General features: G+C 54.5%; 3 protein-coding genes across 3 annotated transcripts; all 3 read left to right on the top strand.

Moving 5' to 3' along the window:
• Positions 1-2,181: 2,181 nt before the first annotated feature.
• On the top strand, positions 2,182-6,927 carry W97_05452 (phospholipid-translocating ATPase; the record flags this gene model as incomplete). The annotated part of the gene is made up of 4 exons (XM_007783482.1): positions 2,182-2,610; positions 2,664-5,675; positions 5,726-5,955; positions 6,006-6,927. 4 exons carry the CDS (start codon positions 2,182-2,184, stop codon positions 6,925-6,927), a joined length of 4,593 nt encoding a protein of 1,530 aa, XP_007781672.1.
• A 1,109-nt stretch (positions 6,928-8,036) lies between these two features.
• Positions 8,037-14,221, top strand: W97_05451 (uncharacterized protein; the record flags this gene model as incomplete). Its single annotated transcript, XM_007783481.1, has 4 exons — positions 8,037-8,062; positions 8,136-8,465; positions 8,513-12,103; positions 12,160-14,221. 4 exons carry the CDS (start codon positions 8,037-8,039, stop codon positions 14,219-14,221), a joined length of 6,009 nt encoding a protein of 2,002 aa, XP_007781671.1.
• A 1,724-nt stretch (positions 14,222-15,945) lies between these two features.
• On the top strand, positions 15,946-18,497 carry W97_05450 (uncharacterized protein; the record flags this gene model as incomplete). The annotated part of the gene is made up of 4 exons (XM_007783480.1): positions 15,946-16,400; positions 16,550-16,632; positions 16,698-16,767; positions 16,832-18,497. 4 exons carry the CDS (start codon positions 15,946-15,948, stop codon positions 18,495-18,497), a joined length of 2,274 nt encoding a protein of 757 aa, XP_007781670.1.
• Positions 18,498-18,663: the final 166 nt, after the last annotated feature.

Here is an 18,663-nt window from a genome sequence, read left to right as displayed (position 1 = left end):
CTCACCTACCTCTATCGTACGTCCTCCGTCCGACGTCTACCATCGTCCATGGGATGCCAGCCATTCTAAGCAACCCCGCATCATGCTTGAAACGGCACAGCTTCTCCAGTCTCCTGTAAAGGTCACCTGTTCATAGCGACCCTCGGACGACCAAACGTGCCAAGGTGAGGCATGGAGCCGCCAAATGCGGCAATGCGTTTCTCTCTTGATGTTTCCAGAATGCGACCAATACCGCAACGGGTTCGAAGGTAATGAAGGCTGCAACGGGAAGCAGCATATACCAAGTTGGCCCCTCACCGGTGTACAGCCTGTTATCGGCACTACCACGAGATGAATGTCACACTGTTGTGCCCAACCGGCGCTGTGACCCTAAAACTTGCCGTACGAAGCTGTACAGCAGAGTCCGAAAAAATCGGGAACGTGAACCGTAACAGGAGCGGGGGATGAATGAGAATACCTCCATTTAGGCCGAAAGGACGGCCGACAGAATCCGTTTCCATCAGGTCGCGGTCAATTCTAGTCAAGGCCCCACCAACTGGTTGAGCCTCTTTGACCCAGTCGGAAGCTCCCTCAAACAGAGCTTGCCAGAGCTGTAATACGACATTCTGTTGATGGTAAAAACCTTTGTACCTACATTCAAAAACGTGCCTTTTACAACCTGTTGCTGAGCGAAACGTCATCTCCTCCATCTTCGAGAAGAAAGCTTCCGGCGAGAACGCTTTGGATAGGGTTTGTTGACTAAATCGTGATTCTCGGAGGAGATTTACAGCGAAGTGAATAGCACGACTGACTTCAGAGAAGCGAAGCCGGAACGATGGACTTGCCCACGGGCTCGAATTCTGGGTGCTCAATGGTGGAACACTTCTCAGTCGCAATCTTTCTCTTGGCTTCCAGACGATGAAGCGTGCGCAGTGCGCCTATCAGCTATTTTGAGCGACAGCCAGTAGTTCCGCATTGCTGTAGAGTTATGAACATTCAAGGCCACCCGAGAAGTGCGTCGCCGCATCCGTCCTCAAGCTTGTTTCAATACTAGATTCGCGATTGAGCTGGCCTCATGCTCATGTCGATTGTAGAGTAGCGCGACTGATTACACACGACAGAAAGGATGAGATACTCAGCATTGCAACCCTCAAATTTATTGATCACTTGAGACATCCTCGATCTTAGAGCCGTGCTTGCGCGCTATCTACCTTCAATACGGCAACGTACTTTTCGGATTGCCCTTGGTCCTTGGGAAGGATCTTGCTAGATGTTGTGATCCAATGAGTATGGCGAAACGAAGCGCTGGCAGCAGCTTCCCCGTGTCCATTGAACGGCGAGTTCGCAGCGAACCGGATCTTCGGCAGGGCATCCTGAAAACAGAGCATGGAGAAGCTGCACGTCTCTCGTCTCTGACTGACGCATCCACGAATGCTGCGGTGATGTTGATCCTGACTGTACTCGCATCAAAACGCCCGCCACTTCCTTCGTACAAGATTGCCGCACTGCTAAACGCTTGTGCACGGCAAGAAGTGTACGCTAGGGCGCATGTCTCCTTGGTAAACGCAAGACGATGAGATGCCTTGCACTTTAATACAGCGAGGTTGGCGAAAGGGTTATGCTACGGCTAGGAAAAGAGCCGTGTGCCGCTGGCCGGCACAGGCTTGTTCGCCGGACGTTGCAGCGCAAGCCAATGCTCGGCCTCAGCGCGCGCGCCTTTTCCCGTAATCTCCGTAAGCGGTGCATTACGAAAGTGCACTCTGGTCTGTCAGCACCATCGAACCCCCGTCGCCGCTGTGACTACATCACCGACAATCCGAAGGGACAGCATGTGTCGAACGCCCTGAGGATGCCGGCCTGACATCCTGTGACTACTAGCTCGAAAGGCCCTTCTGCACCATCACACTTCTCTGTCGGGAGCTGGAGCTCACCTCAAAACATCGGATCGACAACTGGCTTTCCACACCCTGGCTTGGCCGCAACAATCGAATCCATCACCGCCGCGTAACTTCACCTCATCCCAACTTTCCTCATTGCGCCCGGAACATCGATTTATTGCCAAACAACACCCGCGAAGCTTACAGGACACCTCCATCCTCTTAGTGTCCGAACCTTGAAGTGCCTCCGGCTGTGGCCGGCGCGCTGCCTCAAGCCAGTAGCGCTCCTGGAGGCGCAGCTCTCCGCTGAGAGCTATCCAATACCATGGCCCTTCAACCTTATCAGGATAACTCAGAAGTCTCGAATCCTACGAAGAGGATAAGATGGGCGACACACCGGGCAAGTGGACAAAAGGGCGACCGCAAGCGGCAATCGCTCATCGAGCGCATGCACAAGCGTACTGGGTCGGCAGAATTGAAGAGCGAGGCGAATGGCGATGCCATGGTCACTTCCGGTGGCGAGACGCCCGCGTCCTACAACAGTAGCGAGGAAGAGGATTCAGGGCGATGGATATTTTTTAACATACCCTTGCCAGCGGACGCTCGAGACGAGCAAGGACACCCGATAGCCCACTTTGCTAGGAACAAGATACGGACAGCAAAGTATACGCCGATCAGTTTCATACCGAAGAACTTATGGTTTCAGTTCCACAACATCGCGAATGTTTACTTCTTGTTCATCATTATTCTAGGGGTAGGTGCCACATTCCGAGCATCTAAACGGTTGACTGACAATCGTCACTATAGATATTCCCCATATTTGGAGCCGACAATCCGGCTCTGAATGCTGTGCCTCTAATCGTAATCCTGTTTGTGACAGCGGTGAAAGACGGTATAGAAGATTGGCGAAGGACGAATCTCGACAACGAGTTGAACAATGCGCCTGTGCACAGGCTGGTGGATTTCAACAATGTCAACACTGCAGAGGACAAGATATCATTGTGGCGCAAGTTTAAGAAGGCAACGACAAGAGCAATTACATTTGCGTGGAGGAAGTGGCAAGGCAGGAAGGGTTCGAAGAAGGGGAACATGAAAACCTACGCTGAGACGGCAATGGACCAGCCAAGGCCATCAATCGATACAAGGCGAACGTCTGTGGTATCCAGAAGCTCCAGAAGGACGTCGTACCATTCCACGCGCAGTCAACCAGGCGACGATGGCATCCAAATGACACCCGTCCCATCGCCGCTTCCAGGCCAGAGCCCTCAGAAAGAGGAGTATATGGACATTCCCGGCGAGCCTGCGACAACCGTATCGTACGAGCAGGTTCACGCTGAGCCGTATGAGCAGGCATCGGCTTCGGAAAAGCCCAGGAAGGCGCGTCCAGAACCGCCTAGGCGATTCCACGGCAGTCTAATTAATCCCTTGAAGCAAGCGCCCGATAAAGCCCGTTTCAAGAAGGATTACTGGAAGAATGTACAAGTCGGAGATTTTGTCCGGCTTTACAACGAGGAACAGGTCCCTGCCGATATTGTCGTTCTTTCCACATCGGATCACGACGGAGCGTGTTACATCGAGACGAAGAACCTGGACGGGGAGACCAATTTGAAGGTCCGGCAAGCCTTGCATTGTGGTCGCAGCGTGAAGCATGCCCGTCACTGCGAGCAGTCTGAATTTGTGATAGAAAGCGAGGGCCCCCACGCCAACCTCTACTCTTACAGTGGCGTAATCAGGTGGAAACAGCACGACCTTAAGAATCCTGACGGTGCTACCGTTGACATGGCCGAACCAATTTCGATCAACAACGTACTCCTTCGAGGCAGCAGCGTCCGCAATACCGAGTGGGTACTCGGGGTGGTCATCTTCACTGGAGAAGAAACGAAGATCATGCTCAACTCAGGTATCACACCCAGCAAGCGCGCTAAGATTTCGAAGGACCTTAACTGGAATGTCATCTACAACTTCATTATCTTATTCTTCATGTGTTTGATTTCCGGTATCATCCAAGGAGTGACCTGGTCCCAGACGGATTCTACCATTACGTACTTTGAGTACGGTTCCTATGGAGGCTCGCCTGCTCTGGATGGGTTTATCACATTCTGGGCCGCTGTTATTCTGTTTCAGAACTTGGTCCCGATCTCGCTCTACATCACGCTTGAAATCATCCGGACAGCTCAAGCGTACTTCATCTACAGCGACGTCCTTATGTACTACGACAAGATCGATTACCCGTGCACGCCGAAGTCTTGGAACATCTCGGACGACCTTGGCCAGATTGAGTACATTTTCTCTGACAAGACAGGGACGCTGACACAGAACGTCATGGAGTTCAAGAAAGCCACCATCAACGGTGTGCCGTACGGAGAAGCATATACAGAAGCACAAGCAGGCATGCATCGCAGGCAAGGCATCAACGTCGAAGAGGAGGGTGCTCGAGCTCATGAGCAGATTGCCCAAGACCGCGTTCGGATGTTGAACAGCCTGCGCAAAATCCACCCAAATCCTTACCTACTTGACGACCAGCTCACCTTCGTCGCGCCTGACTTCGTGGATGATCTGGCAGGAGAGAGTGGCAAAGGGCAAAAGCTGGCAAATGAGCAGTTCATGCTTGCGTTGGCGTTATGCCACACTGTCATCACCGAAAAGACCCCTGGAGATCCGCCCAGGATTGATTTCAAGGCACAATCGCCCGACGAAGCCGCGTTAGTAGCCACCGCACGCGATTGCGGCTTTACGGTTTTGGGACGCGCCGATGACAAGATCATTCTCAACGTCCAGGGGGAAGAACGAAGGTACACCGTCCTCAATACGCTAGAATTCAACTCATCGCGAAAGCGTATGAGCGCTATCATCAGAATGCCAAACGGCAAGATCATCCTTTTCTGCAAAGGTGCAGATAGCGTGATCTATTCGCGCCTCAGGCGTGGTGAGCAGCCGGAACTTCGTAAGGCTACTGCCGAGCATCTGGAGATGTTCGCCCGAGAAGGACTTCGTACGCTCTGTATTGCGCAGCGAGAGCTCGGTGAAGAGGAATACCAAGAGTGGAACAAGGAGCATGACCTCGCTGCCGCTGCGGTACAAGATCGAGAAGAGAAACTCGAAAGGGTCTCTGACGCCATAGAAAGGGAGCTTCTGCTCCTTGGTGGCACTGCTATCGAGGATCGACTTCAAGATGGTGTTCCGGATGCCATAGCCCTGCTCGGCGACGCTGGCATCAAGCTTTGGGTGCTAACCGGAGACAAGGTCGAAACCGCTATCAACATTGGTTTCTCGTGCAACCTGCTCAACAACGACATGGACCTCATCGTGTTTACTGCCAGTGATGATAAGTTAGAGACAGCCGAGGCGCTTCTGGATAGACATCTCAAGACCTTCAACATGACTGGATCAGATGCAGAGCTCAAGGCTGCTCAGGACGACCACGAACCACCAGAGCCTACGCACGCTATCATCATCGACGGCGACTCCCTGAAGCTGGTCCTCGACGATGCCCTGAAGCAGAGGTTTCTATTACTCTGCAAGCAATGCAAGGCTGTGCTGTGCTGCAGAGTCAGTCCTAGTCAGAAAGCTGCCGTTGTGCAGATGGTGAAGCGCGGTCTTGATTGCCTCACTTTGTCGATCGGAGACGGTGCAAACGACGTTGCCATGATCCAGGAAGCGCACGTAGGAGTCGGCATCGCTGGTGAGGAGGGTCGCCAAGCCGTCATGTCCTCAGATTACGCCATCGGACAGTTCAGGTTCCTGACAAGACTGGTCCTTGTCCACGGGCGGTGGTCGTACAGGAGACTGGCAGAAACTATCGCCAACTTCTTCTACAAAGTAAGGATGCCTTGGCGAAACTCACTATACGTTTCACTAATACGCTATAGAATATAGTGTGGACCTTTTCCCTCTTCTGGTACCAGATTTATTGCAACTTCGACTGCGCGTACATCTTCGATTACACGTACATTATCCTGTACAACTTGGCCTTCACATCCCTTCCGGTCATCCTAATGGGAGTCTTGGATCAGGATGTTTCGGACAAGGTGTCTCTAGCTGTTCCTCAGCTTTACAGACGCGGCATCGAACGAAAAGAGTGGACTCAGCCTAAGTTTTGGTAAGTCCTTCCCGCAACTTCATCCCAAGAACTGCTACTAACCCACGCAGGCTCTATATGCTCGACGGAGTGTACCAATCCCTCATCTGCTTTTACATGGTGTACCTCGTCTTTGCGCCCGCCAACTTCGTCACCGAAAGCGGCATGAACATCGATGATAACACTCGCATGGGTGTTTACATCGGCAGCGCCGCTGTCACAGTTGTCAACGTTTATCTCCTCTTGAACACCTACCGTTGGGATTGGCTCATCATCCTAATCACCATTATCAGCATCCTTCTGATCTGGTTCTGGACTGGCGTCTACACTGCAACAACGGCAGGTTTCCGCTTCTATCAGGCGGCTCCACACGTCTACGGCCAGCTCTCCTTCTGGGCCACAGTTCTACTCATTGTGATCATCTGTCTCTTGCCCCGGTTCGCCGTCAAGGCATTCCAAAAGATGTACAGACCGCTCGACGTTGACATCATACGCGAGCAAGTGCGGCAAGGGAAGTTCGACTACCTCAAAGATGTCGATGTCAAGCACGTAGCGCCATCCCCCGAATACCTTTCCTCGGGCTCCTCAGAGGCTTCCAAGAAGGACAAACCGACGAATGGCAACGCTCCAGTCCGAGACGACGAGCGACCCATCTACCCGCCTTCCGTCGCCCCGACCGGCACAACCCACAACCCTCGCAGCCACAACGGCAGTGATGGAACAGACTACACAGGCCACATGTCGTGGAACGACCGCAAACCGAGCGTCATCGTCGAGCCCCCACCCCGCCCTTCCCTAGAGTACCCACGCAACTCCCTTGACAGGCCCAGACCCTCTTTCGACCGCGCTCGGCTTTCAATGGACAAATGTCGGCCGAGCTTCGAAGCCAGCAACGACTTCACGTCGGCAGCGCTGCTGAGCCGGATTGAAAGTAGCCATTCGGCTGCGAGGGCGTCGAAGAGACGGAATGACATCACTCGCGATATGGGATGAAACTGTTCTCCCGTGCATTCCTCAGTTTTACGGCTGTATCCATCTCTTTTGTCTCTTCTCTGGCGCTGTGGACGGAGGGGGGTTGTACATACCCATATCGCCCGGACGGCCTAGTCGGGCATGGGTTTTCTTGTGATCTTGAGATACGTACGTTGATGGCGTTTGGGGGCGATGCCACTGATAGATTGCGCGGGATCCGGGCATGCTGAATGATTCCCGTCTTTTTGTCTTGAGGGCAGGGCGCTGTTTGGCGCACTGTGGTTGCTTTCGTCCTTTTCTTCTCACGTGTTCTTCTCGCAGCATCGTAAGCGGCGTTTCCGGTCGGTCTCGTTGTGTGCACTCGGCGCAGGGGGCCTCACTTCCCTGTGTGGCGGACGAGCTGTGAGGATAGACGCTTTATCAAAGGGTGTAGACTGAGGGCGTGCTTTGTATGGTCAGTTCAATCGCGCATCCGCCAACAACGTGGACTGTTGTGCCGCAATATCTCATGCCTCGAAGCGACTCACACGCGCGAGTGGTTGAAGGCATGCGTATGACACTTGCGAGATTGACCTGACAACTCTGAGTCTGAGACAAGGGCGCGCCAAGAGGTCGTGACAGCGCGTAAAGTGACGGCATCTCTCCGGGATTGCTTCAAACGCCGTTCAGCGCTCCTGTATGTCTTGTGCATCCCGGCAATCCAGCGGCGACGCCCTCTTCCCTCAAAAACGACGATTCCTCTGATGAGCCGCCTGGGCAGCGAAGCTGCGAGCGTGATCTCTACCGCCAGTCTTCTCCCCTGGCCCGGCCGTCGCTCACTCTGCTTCACTGCACTCGGCCCGCCTGGAAAAGTCTAGATACCCTATAAACATCCACCCCAATTCACTCTCCTTCGCTACTCAAACCATAATCGGGAAGACCTGTCCTTTGTCACGCATAGCCTTTGATTTCCTGGCCCACACACATACACCATCAACAACCCTTGCAGAGCGAACATCAGCACCACACGATTCTTGGTAGCCGGGGGGAACAATGATCTGTTTGGTTGAAGCCTTTTACTGGAGATAGTCTGGAAGTGAGGGAAGCTAGTAAAAGACCCTGGCAAGGCGTGCCTTGCACATTAACTTCTGATGGCGGAACTCGCGCAGAAGCTCCAGTGAGTTCTCCCCACCCGCCTTTCCACGTATCAATTCGCCTCCGTCCTGTCTAACCTCTGGCGCTTTCAATAGGCAGCTCCAGTCTCTGCCGGAAGACCTCCACCTTTTCTGCCCACGAACCGGTCCTGACGACAACTCCTGCTACTTCGACGAGGATCTTTACGGCCGACTCGACAACGAAGATGCAGTCACAAGGAACAAGCGGCTCAATGCCGTAAAGGATGCGGAACGGCGGAAGAAGCTGGTGTTGGAGTGCATGCAGATCCTGGCCTACGACGGTAGCGACGCGGCGAAGTTCAAGGAATGGCTCACAACACGGCTGGATGCGCAGATGGCATGCTGCGATGTTTGCATAAGGATCTATCATCGGGCACGCGCGGAGCTGAAGGCGGATCTTGAAGCGTATCTTCACCCAGACCGTATGAATGGAACTGTACTGACACGGTCAGGGACTACGGAGAAGATGTAGTTGCGGACTTCCTGGCCGTGATTGATGGCTTGAGCATCGAGCGCATCAAGAAAGGTCTTGTTCAAGCTAGAGACGATCTCCTAGCTGCACCGCCAGACCAGCGCAGCCCTGGCGCCCTACAACCATCGGGACTTTTCGCCCTCTTTGAGGCGATCAGCTGCGAGGCCTTTCTGAGAAGGGAGGATCTGCTTTCCGAATACTTCGACGAGCCGTTTCGACTCGTGCAGACGAAAACGCGACTGAGGCTAAAAACATTCACGCCGGCTATGACAGCTTTTCTGTTCAGCAAGCAGGAGGACAGATGGAGGTGGGGGTTCATGACATGGACTAAGTTCAAGCGAGGCCCTACTGGACAAGAATTCGATAGTGATATCAAAAGCCCGCTTTCCGACGCCATGCGGCGCGTTCACATGAGCAATCTCGAGGTCGACTTCTTGCCAACCTTCTGGAGTGGCGCCAAAGTCATCGTCAGCAAGCTCGATAAAGAGGTTATCACTCACAATCTACGAGCACTGGATATGGATATCTGTACGCTAGCACTGGATCAATTGCAACTGGATTCAGAGTGTTTCGTAGACATACTGGGCACCATGCAGATGCTGCTCGAAACGTCGCCGACCGACGTTTGGGAAGCCATGGGCACAATATCACCAAAGACCGTCATCGAGCAAGTTTTCAACAGCCCTTCGCTCAAGAAACTGTTGCTGAGCGTGGGTGAAGAGGAGACTGGGGACACCGAAGCCTTGCAGCAGACATTCTCATGGGTCAAACCATTGCTGGCTTCGATCAAGGCTTCAAACCAAGGGCCGCCCTGTCGCTCGCTTTGCGACCAATTTCTAGGACGCCTCCAAGATGGGAAATATCCCCCTCTAGTATGGTCTTTCTGCTCCAGGATGGGACTCGAGGTCTTATCACATACAATCAGCAAGCTGAACGAAGGCGAATCTGTGTCAACGTTTGTTGGAGCAGCGACTGTCTCAGATGTTCTAGATGTTGTCGCTCATCACGTTGAATCACTCATCAGGACCATCAAGGATTCTGTCAAGCTCCAACAACTCGACGACTCTGGAAACATCGCGCTTGATGTCGTTCAACAGGCATTGAAGCTTGACTGTTTATCCGTGGTCATCGATAGAGAGATGTTGGTGCAAAACAGACCACTACAGCACGATCAAGGCATTCAGTGTGGTCCACTATGGAAGGCGGTAGTGCAAGGCATCAATTTCGATACCGTAGCACTCGCTATACGAGCGCTCATAGGTGCACGTCTGCTCATTGGCCTTGAGAAGTTCGTTACCAAAGCGAGCGTCCCCTTGCCCAAAGAAATGGCGAGATTCAATGAGACGTTTGATCAGCTCTCACGAAACGTATCTGAAATCATCGAGCGCCTCAATGACCTTCCGCCGTCGACCCTCAAAGAGATATTTGAGAGCACTGGCAACGCTAACACTGTCATTACGACACTCTTTTCGTCAGATATGGAAACACGTCGAGCGACAGTCGAACTTCTGAAGGTTGTCAGTTCAGAAGACGGCCGCAAAGAAGCCGTTGGGTATATAGTCACATCCTACTTCCGAAATACTCTCACTGCCATCTCTATGTCACTGCGACGGATAGCACAGCGGAGAGTGTTCACCCCGGCCTCTAGCACGCTCAAGCTATCCACGGACGTCATTGACGTGCTGTGCAATTCCCAAGACGGTCTTCTTCGATCAAAAACCTTAACTGGACCTGAAGCTAGAGCCGCGGAACATTTCTGGCAGTCATTGTGGCAGGAGCTGACAGTTATATTCGAAATGACGGAGAGCTGGAGCGACCAGGGGCACGAGAAGACACAGATGATGGATTTCTGCCGTGACACTATGCAGTTTGCAGAGAGGCTCTTCGACGAATGCAGCATCTTCGCAAGTGCTCTCAACACCGCATCATCAGATTCTGAAGTGACCCGAGATAAGACTTCGATCACCAAAAGCCTCCTGGAACATCCTGCGCGGACAATGAGCGCAGCCGTCAAGTGGCTGCGACTGCGGGACGAGTTTCTCTCCACCAAATCTGTGTCCCTCATTAGCAAGCTGCTCATCCGATTACACAACGTTTCGATTGAGGTCTCGGAAGACTCGCTAGCTTTCGTCGAAGGCATCATCACCGGCAAAATACGGGCGAAGCTGTCTGGACAACAAATCGCAGAGTTAGAACAGGCGCTCGAACGACATGTTGGCCACTCTGTAACAGCCGCGAAGCGCGAGGCCGAAGAGGCAGCTAAGCGGCAGAAGCAGGGCACAATAAGTGCTTTCTTCAAACCTGGAGCTGCAACTCCTGAATCACGCAAGGCCACCTCGGAAGACTCTGACGCAACTGACTCTGACCAGTTGAGCAAGATCGTCAAAGCCAATCCCCGCACCGCTGACGCATACAAGGCCCGTATCTTAGCTAACAAGGCAAAGAAGGAGGCCGAGGCAGCCGCAGCCAGGAAGGCAGCGCTCGCGCAAAAGAATGTACTCGACGTTGCCGAGTTCAAACGCCGCCGGGAAGCGGAGATTGCGGCGAAGAAGAAGAGAGATGCGGCTATGCTTGCTGTCGCCACAGGACGAACTAGTCAGACAGCGGAAGCTGGGTCAGGTCTCGCAGGTCTCGGCATCAAAGGCAAAGATCATGCTGCTCGAGGGACAGGCATGATGGTCTCCAGCGATGAAGAAAGCGACGACGACGATGAACTTGACGAAGAGCTTTTCGGGCCTAAGAAGGTTGTGAAGAGAGATCCTGCATTGAAAGCCAAAGTCCACGCTGAGATGCCGCCACAAGGCCCCGTCAAGAAGCAGCGGAAGGTTAGATCTGCAAGAGATATGCGTGCTCGATTAGCACCTGACTTGTCCAACCTGCATAAGACGATCTTGGGCTGGGACTACTTTCATGAAGGGGACTTTCCGCCAAACTCGCGTCCGGATATGTACAGCGCGGTCCCTAACACTTTCCGCACTCCCGTGGATTACCAGAATACATTCCAGCCTCTTTTGACTCTAGAAGCATGGCAAGGCTTTGTCAAAGCTCGAGAAGAGAGTAACTTCAAGCCTTATGAAGTCAAGATTGTCAACCGCTCAAGCGTCGATGCCTTCATCGAGGTCAGTAGTACAATGACGCATGCGGAGAACAAGGAGATCTCGATCTCTGAGGGAGACATTGCCCTTCTGGGCAAAGCTCCGAATCCAGCTACAGCTGCGGACCAGCCGCATTGCCTCGCAAGGGTGTGGCGTATCACCCGCAAGAAAGCAAACCTCGAAGTGCTGTACCGAGTCATGCCCGGAAACCCTCTCATTTCCTCCTTGGTACCGAATGCCACTATTAAGGGCGTGAAGGTGCAGTCTATCACTCCGCTCGAACGTGAGTACGGCGCACTTGCAGGCTTGGAATACTACGACCTTTGCGACGAAATCATCAAAGCAAAGCCTTCGCCGCTTCTGAAATACTCAGACAAGCATCTGGATCCGATTATCGCCAACTACAAGGTCAACAAGGCCCAAGCCAAAGCTGTCAAATCGGCTATTGACAACGATGCTTTCACGCTGATTCAAGGGTAAGGCGATCAACAACCATGAACACATGAGTACACACATACTGATTATCTCGTAGACCTCCTGGCTCTGGCAAGACCAAAACAATCGTGGCCATAGTGGGGGCCATACTAACAGACAGCTTACGGGAGAACAAAGCAACAGTGATCGAGAAGCCAAGAGCCCCTGGGATGAACGGAGCAGCTCACAGCGCTCCGGCTCCACCGAAGAAGCTACTTGTTTGCGCTCCAAGCAATGCAGCTGTGGACGAACTGGTGATGCGTTTCAAAGGAGGTGTTACAACGCTGTCTGGCCAGCATCGTAAGCTTGGTGTGGTCAGACTAGGACGGAGTGACGCCATGAATGCTAACGTCATCGATGTTACCCTTGATGAACTGGTGAGCAAGCGTCTAGGTCTCAACCAAGGAGACAATCAAGACCAGCGGAAGCAAACGCAAGATCTCATGAAGGAGCACCAAGCGGTCTCGGAGAAGCTACGAGAAGCACGGGAGAAGCTTGATGCGGGCGAAGCCAAAGGCGAGGAGGCGACTAAACTTAAAGACGAGTTTGACACATTGAGGCGGCGTAAAGCACAGCTTGGTGCTCAGATCGATAGTGCTCGTGACAACGAGAACCTTCAGAATCGACAAGCGGACTTGAACCGAAGGCGCGCGCAGCAGGCTGTACTGGACGAGGCGCATGTCATCTGCGCTACTCTCAGCGGCAGTGGCCACGAGATGTTCCAGAATCTGAACATCGAATTCGAGACGGTCATCGTGGACGAAGCGGCGCAGTGCGTTGAGATGAGCGCGCTGATTCCGCTCAAATACGGTTGTGCGAAATGCATCCTGGTCGGAGATCCTAAACAGCTGCCGCCCACCGTCTTCTCTAAGGAAGCCGCACGCTTCCAGTACGAGCAGAGCCTGTTCGTCCGCATGCAAGGCAACCATCCAGACGACGTTCACCTCCTCGACACGCAGTACCGTATGCACCCGGAAATCAGCGCTTTCCCCAGCCAGACTTTCTACGACGGCAGGCTCCTCGACGGCGCTGACATGGCTGCTCTACGCGAACGACCATGGCACGCAAGCGAGCTGCTGGGCCCGTACCGCTTCTTCGACGTGCAGGGCCAACACCAAGCAGCGCCAAAGGGCCACTCCCTGATCAATATAGCCGAAATAGACGTCGCCATGCAACTCTACGAGCGTCTAACAACCGACTTCCACTCCTTCGACTTCAAGGGCAAAGTCGGTATCATCACGCCCTACAAGAGCCAACTCCGCGAACTCAAAGATCGCTTCGCGCGGCGCTATGGACAGGCTGTTTTCGACACCATCGAATTCAACACCACGGACGCCTTCCAAGGCCGTGAGAGCGAGATCATCATCTTCTCGTGCGTGCGCGCGTCGCCGGCTGGTGGTATTGGGTTTTTGCAGGATATCCGCCGTATGAACGTCGGTCTCACTCGTGCGAAGTCGTCGCTTTGGGTCCTGGGGAACTCGGAGAGCCTCGCGAGAGGCGAGTACTGGCGGAAGCTGGTCGATGATGCGAAGGGCAGGAGCCGTTATATTGAGGGCAATAGGCTGATGCAGCTGCTCCGGAAGCCGGTCAAGGTTGATCCGACGTTCGCCTCGAGAGCGCCGAAGGACGCACCTGCGGGGCCACGCGACATGAACCCTCGGCAGGCTGAGCCGGTCCGATCGAATGGAGATGTCAAGATTAAGACCGAACGTGAATCTGCGCCCTTGAGCGTATTCAAGAACGAACGATCCATGTCTCTAGACGAGGAGCTCTTCGGCGCCCCTCCCGAGAACAAAGTCCGCCACAAACGCAAAGCCTCGATCGACAGCGATGAAGACGTCGAGATGAAGGACGTCAAGTCGGAATCAGATAGAGCGTCTAGCAGGAACGCCAGTGGGAGGTCAACGCCGGCGACTGACGTCAAACCCAAGATCGAGAAGTCCACCGCAAACGGACGGCAAGCCTCGAATGGCGTCTCGGATAGGCGTGAGGGCAGTGCTGGCGGCCTGCGGGGCAGTACTGCTACGGAGCCGAGAACGGCACCTCCTCCACTGCGGAAGAAGAAACCGGTGGATCCATTCATTAAGAAACCGGTACCGAAAAGGCCGCGGCCGGCGTAGAGGCGTTCGCTGCGACCGGGCCGTGGCCAGCTGGTCCGCGTGCGCGAGGCGTAGGCGTGAGACCATGTCGGTTTGACTTTCTGGCACCACACGAGACTTAATCACCTGCTCGTTTTCTTTTCTCCGGTAGGCGAACGGGCTTGTTTTCGGTTTCTTGGTCTGGTAAGCACAGTTGCGGGCAGCATAGCATGGGAAGGGAGAAGAGGCTGGTAGCATTTCCGCGGTGTCGGAGGACTTGATAGGCATTTCATCTGGCGGCGCAGTCACTCAGATAGATGGCACGGCACTGTAACCTATAAACAGTGGCTTAGGCGGTAGGATCATCGGATGATACTGTGGTGGAGCAACGTTCCGATGGTCGCTAATTTGATGTGAACGCCTGGCGTGCTCTATGCACACCCACCGGCTACGAGCTTTGCTACCTCACCGTGGAGTAGAGAGCTACTTCTACAGGCGTTACAAGCGCGCTTCCCTCTTCGTTGAAGTGAGCTGGCCAGCGGCTTCCAGCTGCCATCCGCGCCTAGTCAAACACCTGCGTGCCTAAAATATCACGGTATGCCTGTGCGTGGGCGAAGCTCAGCCTTCTGAGAGCAGCACTTGCTCCGTGCAACTTGCATCGACATCTCCACGTCCAACTCCCGCAGGTTTCCACCCGCTGCTGCTGCGTCGACCCACCAACCGGTTAGGGTGAAGTGGTACAATGCGCAGCCCGGATGCGTGCCGGTCTCAACTTTCTCATGAAACGCCGTGTCACCAGGAACCAGGTCCCTCAACGTCCGGGCGTCGAGTCTGGCCGCTGTTGCCGCCGCGGTGGTGCAGCTTGACACGGTGTTGACTCGATTGCAGCCATTGCCACATCTGAGCGGACTGTAAGCGCAGTAGTATTGAGATGTCTACATCTCACCATAGTTTCTTTCAGGGCTGTCCACTGTCCTTCTCGTCTTTTCCCCCTGTTTCAGATTCGTCCACGACAGAAGAGACCTCCGCAGGCTACTGTCAGCCTATGCAGTGCCACGTCTCGCGCATCTTCTATGTACCTGTCCCTTGCGTCGTTTACCAAAGAGGATCAGATGTGTTTTCTCCGCACGTGTTGGCGTTTCTCGAACATCCAAGCAATCTTCTTCTCCGCTACACCCATTGAATATCACTCAGCCTTGTGCCACCAGCATTGCTGGATCCGACTCATCTCAGACTGCAGCTGTGCCTTATCGACGCATGATGGATGCTCGGGAACAGCAAGCGTGCAACGTACAGATCGTTGCGATGCCTCGCTGCAGAGCTTTCGCAGCATTGTTCACAGCATTAGGAAACCACTGCCGGTGCCGTGATGCGCTGAATGAGAGTCCGCAATCCTGGATGGGCCACCGATACTGCTCGATTGAGCGGTCACATCCTGGTGTGAGTCAACCCCGGATCATAGCGAACAAACACCGCTTTAGTACGGGTAGCATCCGCTCTCATTCATTGATAACCAGTTGCTGCTCGTTCTTTTCTCTCGCTCTGTTCATTCTGTGTCGCTGCCGTCCGAGTCCGACCCAGCCCGACATCTCTCATGACCCAGGCGCGCGAAAACGGCGCCCATGCACGTAACCGTCCACCACGATCGCCGGTACCCGTCCTTCGTGAATCACACTCCGCGCCCTCGAAAACTCGCCATGCAAGCCGTCCGACCTCTCTCACCTTTACTGGGTTTACCCCCCTATCTCTCCGAGCCCTGCAAACCAATGAGCGACTTCGTCAGTTTCCCCCAATCTCTCCGCAATGGCACCACAGATGGCACGGCTTCGTTCCCGCATCGCAGCTCCGAGGGCTGCGCTGGCCGTCAGAACTCCGGTGGCACGAGCCCTGCAGCGTGCACGCGGCGCAATAGAAGATATCGCGGCGGTCGTCCGCGGTCTTTCACGAATCTAAGCTGGACGGACCTCTCGCCACATGTTCAGCCTTCTGAGTCCGAACTCTTGATGCCCCTTAATAAGCCAACGGCTCGTGGAGGGCCTGTAACGTCTGCGAATGCGTCGTTTGATATTGCGTATTTTTTGAAAAATACAGGACCAATACAGGCAGGGGCGGCGGAGACGGGGAAGATGGAGAGGAAACAGCTGAGGCATAAGAGTGCGTTGAGGTTTTTGAAATCGGGGCGGAAGCATAGTTTGGCGACGAAGGTGGGAACGGCTGAAGGGTACGTTCGCAATTGCTTAGTATTCCTGTCTCGGCGTATTTTAGAGACAAACCCGCCAAGCAGAGACCGGAAGCATAAAATAATTGGATGGGCACGTCGTCCGGCATTGAGGTGTAGGATTGAAAGAGTACGCTGACAATCACGAGCAGGAAACCCAGATCTGGTCGAGAGCCGTCACCACTAGACTACTTTGTCCCAGCAGACTGTGTTGTGCAGAAAGTTTCCTCGAAAGGTACATCTCACATTGCTCGCGTTGCCGCTACTTTGTCGTCTCGAGCACTAACCCACAGTTATTAGGAAAGAAATACCTGCAGATCATACCGCACCAAGAACCTGCAGAGTGGAGGACCACAAGCAGCATTCGATAGTAAGATTATTCTGTCCGAGAGTCTGCCTACCAATCTACACTTTGAGCTTACTGTTGTATCTAGTGTTAGTAACGACTGCAAGCTCCCTCGCATTTCAACCGTCTTCCAGGACGGAGACGAAGGCGTTGACTACGACCCGCTTGATATCTGGATCCCCAGGCTAGAGGCCACCAAAGAGCACCGCAAGTCACACAGATCGGCATCGACCCCCGGACTTTCGAGAGATGATACCGGTCTTCTGTCACCACCAAGCTCTCCAAACAGAACAGAAAGGCGTAGTCGGTCTCTGAGCGCCGGAGTAGTGGATCTCACCCGGACCATTCTCGAGAACCAAACTTTCGAAGCTCCTGGCAGCGGAGCAACAGCTCCCGAAAAGGCATTCTACAGTCACCTTCCGATCACGGAGCCTATATCCTTAGAGGAGCCGCTGTGCGTATTTGGTGGCGAGGTGGTAATCACTGAGTTGCTGGACATCCAGCCGCAAGTACAGGAAATGCCTCAACATTGCGAACTCAGCTACCAGGATGACCAACGAGGAAGAACAATGCAACGCAGCAGCGAACTCCTCACCGGTCAAAGCATGCGAAGGTCTTCGTCTGATTACGACGACAGCCCGCCATCAATGCCTCCAAAAACAGCGACGGAGAACTGGGTCCAGCATCAAGCCTCCCATGAAGACGCTGACCACGGGCGCAACGACTCCGCTGTCGATAAGCTTGAGAAATTGGCCACCAAGGAGCCCATCAAGGCGAAGCCCCACACACTCCGTCCCACCCGCAAAACCCGCGATGAGCGGGTCCGCGCCCGCAAACTTCGTGACCTCGAGAGCACACGGCAGAACATCGATGAGATTATCGAGCGGTCCTTCTCCGCCGACACGGACTCAGCAGCGCCTTCTCCCTCCCCCTCCTCGCCGCAATCAGCACGGCTCCGCCCACAACCTCTCAAGACCGTGCGGCCTAGGCCGCCGTCCCTAGACGTGCCGGATCCAGCGCCCACCCCCGGTTTCAAAACAGGCTATACGCCGTCGACAGCAGGCAGCATGTGTCTCTCGCCCGTGATGCAGGTCGCAGAGCAGATCCCCGTGAAGAACAAGACGCTCAAGAAGCCGGCGAGACTGCTGCTCAACGAGCACGCAGCAGCGGCCGGTACGACTCTAGCCGTGCGCACACACACGCCGCCGCTGGAGCAGCTCTGTCGAAACCTAGAAGAGCAGGGCGAGGCGGCGGACACGACGGCCGGAGCAGACGACGAGCGCGAGGGCTACGAAGACAGCAGCATCACACTGACGTCCGCGCGGCCGATGGCAAATTCTCCGACGACACCACCGATGGGCGGCCCGCTCACGCGCCACCTCTCTGCGCCGGACGTGCTTTCCCGAACGGGCGTCCCGCTCTCTACATCTCACACGCGAGACACAGACAGCCCCCACCGCACCGACGCCGCCCTCCCAGATCCGCGCTGCACAGCGCTAGAGTCCCGGGTCGCAGCCCTAGAGCGTGAGAACCAGCTCCTAGAGGCGGCGTTAGTAGCCGTGCTTAAGACGTCCGGGGCGCTTGCCCGAGAGAGCGCAAGACACGAGCGGTGGCATGGTCGGGGGCGGCGGGATGACGCTGGCAGAGGGGTGGAAGGCTATGGGAGGGCGAGCCGGGATAGTGCGGCTGAGGGGACGAGTCCATTGGATGTGTACTTGGAAACTGTGGCGGCGGGAGGGAGAGGCGGAGTGTAATTGCGTGACGACGGAAGTGTCGAGATGCGTGTTGGCTTGTACGAGTAAGTATATCTCGGCGGAGGGGGTGCTGTGGTGGACCGACAGAGCTCGATGGCGGAAGAAGAAGTGCAAAGGTACCAACACAGTTTTGGCTTTGCAGTATCCAGTGTAACTTCCTAAGAAA

This window comes from Coniosporium apollinis (genome assembly GCF_000281105.1).
Source record: "Coniosporium apollinis CBS 100218 chromosome Unknown supercont1.27, whole genome shotgun sequence".
In the NCBI taxonomy this organism is placed as follows: Eukaryota; Fungi; Ascomycota; class Dothideomycetes; genus Coniosporium; species Coniosporium apollinis.
The sequence above is the reverse complement of the archived record's forward strand: the minus strand, read 5'-3'. Positions and strand labels throughout refer to the sequence as shown.